The sequence below is a fragment of the Limulus polyphemus genome, unplaced genomic scaffold (genome assembly GCF_000517525.1).
Source record: "Limulus polyphemus unplaced genomic scaffold, Limulus_polyphemus-2.1.2 Scaffold3514, whole genome shotgun sequence".
Taxonomy (NCBI): domain Eukaryota; kingdom Metazoa; phylum Arthropoda; class Merostomata; order Xiphosura; family Limulidae; genus Limulus; species Limulus polyphemus.
The window spans coordinates 7,872-15,751 of record NW_013669124.1 but is presented as its reverse complement, the minus strand read 5'-3'; the positions used below and the strand labels follow the sequence as shown (position 1 = coordinate 15,751).

At 31.3% G+C, this 7,880-nt stretch overlaps 1 protein-coding gene across 9 annotated transcripts in view; it reads right to left on the bottom strand.

Annotated features, from left to right (window-relative positions):
• The window catches only part of LOC106469492 (zinc finger protein OZF-like), a 105,415-nt gene that overhangs the window by 90,207 nt on the left and 7,328 nt on the right, over positions 1–7,880 (bottom strand). The window contains exons 1-3 of one of the 9 annotated variants that reach the window (XM_022398026.1): positions 5,711–6,481; positions 1,784–1,880; positions 1,203–1,383 (exon numbers count right to left, since the gene is read on the bottom strand). In XM_022398026.1, coding sequence (XP_022253734.1) covers positions 1,203–1,269 — 67 coding nt within the window. In that variant the 5' untranslated portion in view covers positions 1,270–1,383; positions 1,784–1,880; positions 5,711–6,481. Of the gene's footprint in view, positions 1–1,202; positions 1,384–1,783; positions 1,881–5,222; positions 5,539–5,710; positions 6,482–7,880 lie in introns of those variants that run through there. The other 8 variants (XM_022398022.1, XM_022398023.1, XM_022398025.1 and 5 more) reach the window with 8 other exon arrangements.

Sequence of the window (7,880 nt, the reverse complement as noted above, 5' to 3'; positions counted from 1 at the left end):
CCACAAGTTGAGCCTCGAACCAATCATGAAATGTGCCAGGTATACCGGCACTAACAGCCTCAAACATTCATCAATAAGGGACGACAATGCAGCAACTGGTTCATTTTGCGTGCTAACGACAGACAGCCTCCACAGAAGGTGTGGTTATTGTTGGAACTATCTGCCTCAGAATTAACATTAATTTTCTAATGAATTGTAACAAAGTTAGCAGCATAACTGACAACAAGAAAAACTGGATTATGAAGGAAAGCAGAGCTGATGCAGGAGGAACAGTGAAGAATTATGGGTAAGTTGATACATGATCTACATTTTATCACAGAACACTATTAACATTTCTCTATAACATAAAAAACAACTCAACAAGGAAACAATTTTCACATGTTAGTGGTAAAACTGCCTGTTTTGAAATCTAATATTTTTCATTTTTACCTCATGTTACTGGAGTAAGTGTTACCATATTGAGTATGATACTAAGGATGTCTGAAAAAATAAATGTTAAAACTATATATCAGTATTTTACTTACACTACAAATGTTATTAGAAATGTATTTAATAAAGTAGAAAACAAGGAAATAAAACTTTGTTTTTAATAGATACTGTAATATGGAATAATATGTGTTAATAAAAAAAGCTTATCTAAAGTGACAATTAGAATACCAAGTGATAGATTGGGCTTCGTATATATCTAAAAAACTTGCAATCAGGAACATCACCAAATAAATCTAACACGACTCTAGATAAAACTATAAAGTCAATTCTGTGTTATTCTATAAAAATTGTTCATTATTAATATTATTTAACACAATTCAGTAACACTACTTTTCTACTAGTATGTCTACCACCATATGGTTAACACAATACAGTAACACCATTTTTTACTACTATGTCTACCATCATATGGTTAACACAATACAGTAACACCACTTTTTTACTAGTATGTCTACCACCATATGGTTAACACAATACAGTAACACCACTTTTTTACTAGTATGTCTACCACCATATGGTTAACACATTACAGTAATACCACTTTTCTACTAGTATGTCTACCAACCATATGCTTAACACAATTCAGTAACACCACTTTTCTACTAGTAAAGTCTACCACCATATGGTTAACACAAGTGGTGTTACTGTAACTAGTAGAAAAATTGTCTATCACCATATGGTTAATGGATATAATTATTGAAGTTTACACTCACCTGATAAACCTTCTAACTCGGAGTTAATTTGTTGAAACTCTTCTTTTGGTTCACTTTTCAAACTCATAACATCATGTTGTGAACAATCAACAGTTTCATCATCACTCTCACTGAACTTGGAAATAATGACATCGTTTGTTGAATCAATACTTTGTTCAGTTTTTACTTGGACAAATGTATTCTAAAACAGAAGAAAAATCAATAATGCTATCAATACAGAACACAAATACTACATGTAAAACCTGAAAACTTACAAATGGTATTTTTGTTTTGGAACCACACCAGGTAAATTAAAAATATATTCACTAGAAAACTTATTTCTGAAATGTTTAAGAATTAAATGTTTGTTACCACACACACACATGGCAAATGTTCATTGTTGTTGTCATCAGTCTACTGTTTATCAAAGATATATATTCTTATTCACAACTGAACTTTTTTTAAACGTTAATTATTAGAAAACAAAATTATAATCTCAAGTGAGATATCATATAACTTCAACACTGCATACATGATATCTAAAAATATCTAATTATTTTGTCTAATTAAAGAATCATAAAAGTTTTTAATAGACAAATTACCTCAGTATCATTAGGATCTTCATACTTTTCTTCTTTTATTTTACAATCAGAGACAGTAAATGAAGATCCTTCTTTGGGCTAGTAGCTTCTGTTGTTACTAGAGGTGTAAAATAAATACTTTTGTTACATATTTTAAAATAACTTCTGTGAATCACTACATTATAACAATTTCTCACTGTGAGTTGACACATTTTCTTTACTTTATCACAGTTCCACCTCTCTCAACTTGACTATTGTACAGATACACCAACATTTAATTATAATAAAGTAGACCGATAAATAATCAAGTTTAATTATGTGTCATATTATTCTTCTAAGTGAAGTTTTTGATGTGCACATAATTCACAAATGAATTATTCTAATAATATTTTTTAGATGTATAATATTTATAATATGTAGTATAGGATGTCCATATATTATTGAACTTTTTAAATGAATGGAATGGGAACCACACCAGATAAAAAGTTGCAATATATGGCATATAACAGACTGATATCTAAAGTTTCTTTTCCACTGAAGTGGAAGCCTCCATTATACCACAACCAACAACTGTTTCTTATGTTGTTCTTATTATATTAAATTAATAAAATTATCTATATGATGAAGGTATCAGATATGACATTGTTACATACATAATTTACAAATGTAAATACAATGATTAACCCTAGGACATTGGCTAGCTTGAGGTATAAACTGGTTATGGACAAACTGTAGTTCAAGTGTCAGCCTCCATTATAGCACAACCAACAACTGTTTCTTATGTTGTTCTTATTATATTAAATTAATAAGGTGGTTCAACATCAAAGTTATGGACATCCTGTATAACTTAACATTTCTAAACAAACAAGAAATACATTTAGATTTTGAAATCATCTCCTGTTACAAGTTTGTTTCACATCAGCAAAGATAGCATAAAAACTTAAAAACTGAATACAGGAAAGTTGTAAATTAAGCTTATATATTATCTAAGTTTTAGTGTATTTAAAGAATGACGTAAATCAAATAAATTGATAATTAAATAATGATAACATGTTTAGCTATTAACAATATAATAACAATAAATAACAATAACAATATAATAACAATAAATAACAATAACAATATAATAACAATAAATAACAATAACAATATAATAACAATATTATAACAATAAATGTAATATTGCAGATAAATACATCCAACTAACTTTCTAAATGATACATATTTCATGTACAAAAATAATTTTTATTGTCACAAAAACTGGAAATAACCAATGATTTCAACCTCTTCACAAAAACACTAACCATCTCTAACATAAACAACATCCATTCTTCTATTCTGTTTTACCATAGTTACTGTGGGAGTACTAACAATTACAATTACACAGTTGACAAAAAATCAGTATGGTAAAAATACTAAATAGTTAAGTATTGCTCACAAAAGATGTAATTATTCTTATAGCTAACATTTCAGGCTACCACCCTTCCTCACAACTAACAGTAGTCTACTAAGTTTTGAACTTTATAACATATCATGAAGTTTAAACTATAAACTATGTGCTAAAACTAACACAGACAGCAATATATATGCATGTACAGCCTAAAATAGTTTTATTTTAAAGTTTTGTCTGAGTTAATGATAGAAAAAAATATTAGGTAAATTAAGAAAAAGTAAGATAAAATAAATGAAAGTAAAATGTAAATAAATAAATAAACTATGCTATGTGTGCATTAACATTATAAGAAGGTAAATTGTACATTTAGGTCATATGGGCAAAGATGCCAAACTTATGATTGGTCAGTTTTCAAGAAATTCTCTTTTGAAGATGCCCAAAGATGCATACTTTAGAACAATATAAAGAGATTGATCAACGTTCTAGACAAGAGTCTTAACAACAATCAAGAACTTGTAGCTTCTTCATCAAACAGGTTTGAAGTGTCCCACTAAAAGAAAGTATTACAAGTTCCAGAGCAGGATAAAGAGGGAAGAAGAGACATTGGAATGGATTACCAAATCATCTTACTAGCATGCTCCATGTGAAATTGGATTCATTGTCATGTGATCAACTAATAGATGCAAAAACAATGATACGAGAACTTTGTAGATGTAAAGATGTACATCATTGAATAAAGCTCTCCATCCAGAGATGAACACTGAATCTATTAAAGCTACAGATAAACAACTAAAAAACACCAGGTAGAAGTTATGGGATCATCAGATCTAGTTATACAGAAACATCAAGTAGTTAAACAGAATATAAGCCACAAGACAATCACCAAGAACACTTAATCATTGTTTGTTATTAAAATACTATTCTATACTTTTAAACAAAAGCTGGTTGTAATGGTCACAATTCAGAGCTACAGATACACACTCTACGACATAATATTTTTCAAGCCTCTTGTTAGCTGTCCCTACATATAGATCTGTGTAGCATACCAAAGTATATCCCATCTACATGTTATTTATGTTAGGTCAAGTGGTCTTAAACTCTTTAAAGTACAGTAGATCAATGTTTTTATTTTTTAGAAGCACTCATCTGAATTCTGAGAAATATGAATTTTGTACAAATTTACAAACTTTAAGTAAGATTGTGTTTGCTGTATTTTCTAATAAAAAATCATGAAACAGAGTATATCTCTTATTTTGAACAAGTTTATTTAATCCATTGTATTTCTTATTGTGATACTGAATAATGTGTTATAAATATATACAACTGATAGAATTTAAAGGACAAGAACTATACAGTTTTTTTAAATATTACATTAGACCTAATTATACAAATTGTTACAGTAACTTGTTTGAATTTCACAAACATCTACACAAGGGCTATCTACATTTAGCCTTTCCTAATGTAGCACCACCCACCAACTATTGGGCTCTTCAACGAATAATGAGATTGACCATCACATTATAACTTTCCAACAGATAAATGGGCAAGCATATCTAGTGACCAGAATTTGAACCTGTGATCCTCAGACTGAGAGTCGAACACCTTAACCACCAGGCCATGCCATGGCTCATCTCTAAAGGGATTTTTTATAAAATGTTTCATTTCTTACACCACTGTGTTGGTTAAGTCAACATATTCTACCAGTTCTTTGATCATGTATTTTGATGTTTACTCCTCACTTCAATAAATTATAACTGTTCACCAGAAATGCTTCTTCTCATTACGGACAAATGACAGATTTTATAATATGTCTCGTGCATCACCTTATTGTAAGAATAAAAAAGTGTAAAAAATAAAAACACAAAAATGACTGAAGTTCTGTGTTTGGAATTAATCATTCGTTCTTTTGCCACTGATTGATAGCAATTGTATTATTTGTAATGTAATATATAGAAACTACTTTAATATAGATAATATCAATCAACACAATATGGAAAAGTTTTGTTGATATTTGTTGCATGTTACAAAGTTTTACAAAGGATTCAAATCCTAAATATTTCAACTTACTACAAGATGACATTTTCCTTCCTTAAAATTTCTCTGAAGCTTGACTTACAAAAAAAAAAACAATTCCCCTCATAAGAAAAGTGTTCAGTTTTCATATTCAACCTTTTCAAGACTTCACTATTTTCATCAGTGACCTTTTATACGCTACTTCATGTTTGCAATTACCTCTTTCAAGAAACATGTGAATTACACTTCGATCTTTTGAAAAAGCTAAGCTTTACAACTCAACACTGACAGTATCTCATAACTTCCAAATTCATTAACAGAAATTACTTTTGCGCATGCGATATGTTTCTAGCTCGAACTTCGAAGAATCAAAGTTTTAAAATTAAGCACTAATTAAATAATTTCAATAGATACGTTTTTCTACAGTTATATATATTTTACGAAATTTATCAAAATATGACTTGCTTTAACATTTCATTTTAATGCATTTAGAAAAAAATCTGCAATTATCGGAAATACCAAATTAAACTACTGGTAACCACCTTCACATTTTGCCATCTCCAATCACCACAAAACACTGGTGAGAATACAGGAAATCGCCAGAAAAACATCAAAAAAGTAGCTAGATATCGCCATGTAGACATTCTAAAGATGTATAAAATGTGACAAAACAAAGGCTGTACAGAATTCAATAAAGCATTAAAAAAAGGATCTCTTTATAACTCTATATATATAATAAAGGATTGGTAATTTTCGTTTCAATTATATCTCCCGAAACAATACGTAACACATTTTATATATTCACTAAACCATGAAAATGTTGTAACACTATTCAGCTGTTTGTGGGCGATTTTGTGACTATACAAATTGATGACTTCTTTCTTTGACGATTGAATTTCATGTTCTGTTGTTTCTTTAGTTTTTCATGGTTGAATATCTGAAAAATGAAGAAACTATTATCCTCGATTGCTGAGTGTGAGGTTTACTTTGACAAACGCTGATCTCTACATTGAACTAAATTGAGCATTGACCTCTTTTACGTGTTGACAGCAGAAGTTATAGTGGCCATCTTGTTTGTCACTTTCTAAAAAGTAGTGTAGAAAATCAAACTGGTGTATTTACGTGTTTTACATTCACTAAAAGAAACCTATCATTCTATGGGTATTTGAAGAACTTGTAACAATCCGCTACAATTTAATTCATTGTATATTTATCTGACACTGGGCAGCTTGTACATAATTGAATAAGTAGAGTTGTTTAAACATTTGTTTAACAAAAAGTTAAAGCCTAGAATGGTCTATTCTTTCATTGGGGTGTGTGTGTCTATGAGCCAGACTAGTTTCGGAGAATTCCACTCCTCATCAGTGACCATGGGCACTACCACCAATGAAATATCAGATCAAACCAAGCCTTCATACTAGAGAGGTATCGAAAATCAAACAGGTATATTTACGTGTTTTACACACACGAAAAGAAACCTATCATTCTATAGGTATTTGAAGAACTTGTAACACACACCCCAATGAAAGAATAGACCATTCTAGGCTTTAACTTTTTGTTAAACAAATGTTTAAACAACTGTACTTATTCAGTTAAGTAGTGTAGAGTTTAAAAGTTGTAGCTCATATCTAACATAAGAATGCCAATGTATTTTCATGGAATTGTGACAGTGACAGTAGACCACGAGCTGGTCCTGTGTAGTTTCACTAGAAAGTTGACGTTTACCCCCCTGTAAATAAATTATTATGTTCTTGTTTGTTCGTTTTAGAGCAAATACAGAATGGGCTCTCTACTATATCAGTAGCTAAGAATCTATCCCCGGATTTAACATTGTAAATTTACTTACTGAAAAAGTTAAAATTCGAGACTGGATTTCTCGCGATGGGCTAAAAAGAAATAATCCATTGTATGGGTTTACGCTAAATATCAATAACTTAAAATATTACTCATCATCCTTCACAAACGTAATATGATAACCTCGCCTACAAGTTACAATGCTCATGAGATTTAAAAGCTGTAATAGCTCATTTATAGACTATTCATTCAGGTGTAGGCCCGGCATGGCCAGGTGGTTAGGGCGCTCGACTCGCAATCTGCGGGTTGCGGGTTCGAATCCCCGTCACGCCAAACATGCTCGCCCTTTCAGCCGTGGGGGCGTTATAATGTGACGGTCAATCCCACTATTCGTTGGTAAAAGAGTATCCCAAGAATTGGCGGTGGGTGGTGATGACTAGCTGCCTTCCCTCTAGTCTTACACTGCTAAATTAGGGACGGCTAGCGCAGAAACAAACATTCAGTTGTAATGTGTGATAACTAAAAATAAAAAACAATTACAGTGATTCACACAAGTTTTTATCGGTTTTACATAGTAAAACTTTTATTTTATATAGTCTGTTATGAAGAAGAATGGTACACTCACGTTCTTAGTTGATTTTAAACAGGTGAATACAATATTGTTGCGTCAGCGAGGTCACGTGACTAGTATCACGCCTCCTGTTTTCCAGAAATATCCTGTTCCTTCGTGAATGCCCTAGCATTTACTGGATTGGATGGTCACAACGTGACGGGATAATGTGTAGGTAATGAGTAATTGAATGTATGCGGACAAAATATTGTTGGCCACGTGAGACATGAGCGTTTGTTACAGAGCGACTGTTGAAATTAAGTGTATTGTTGCGTCAGCGAGTCACGTGACCACTGTGGCGCCCTCTA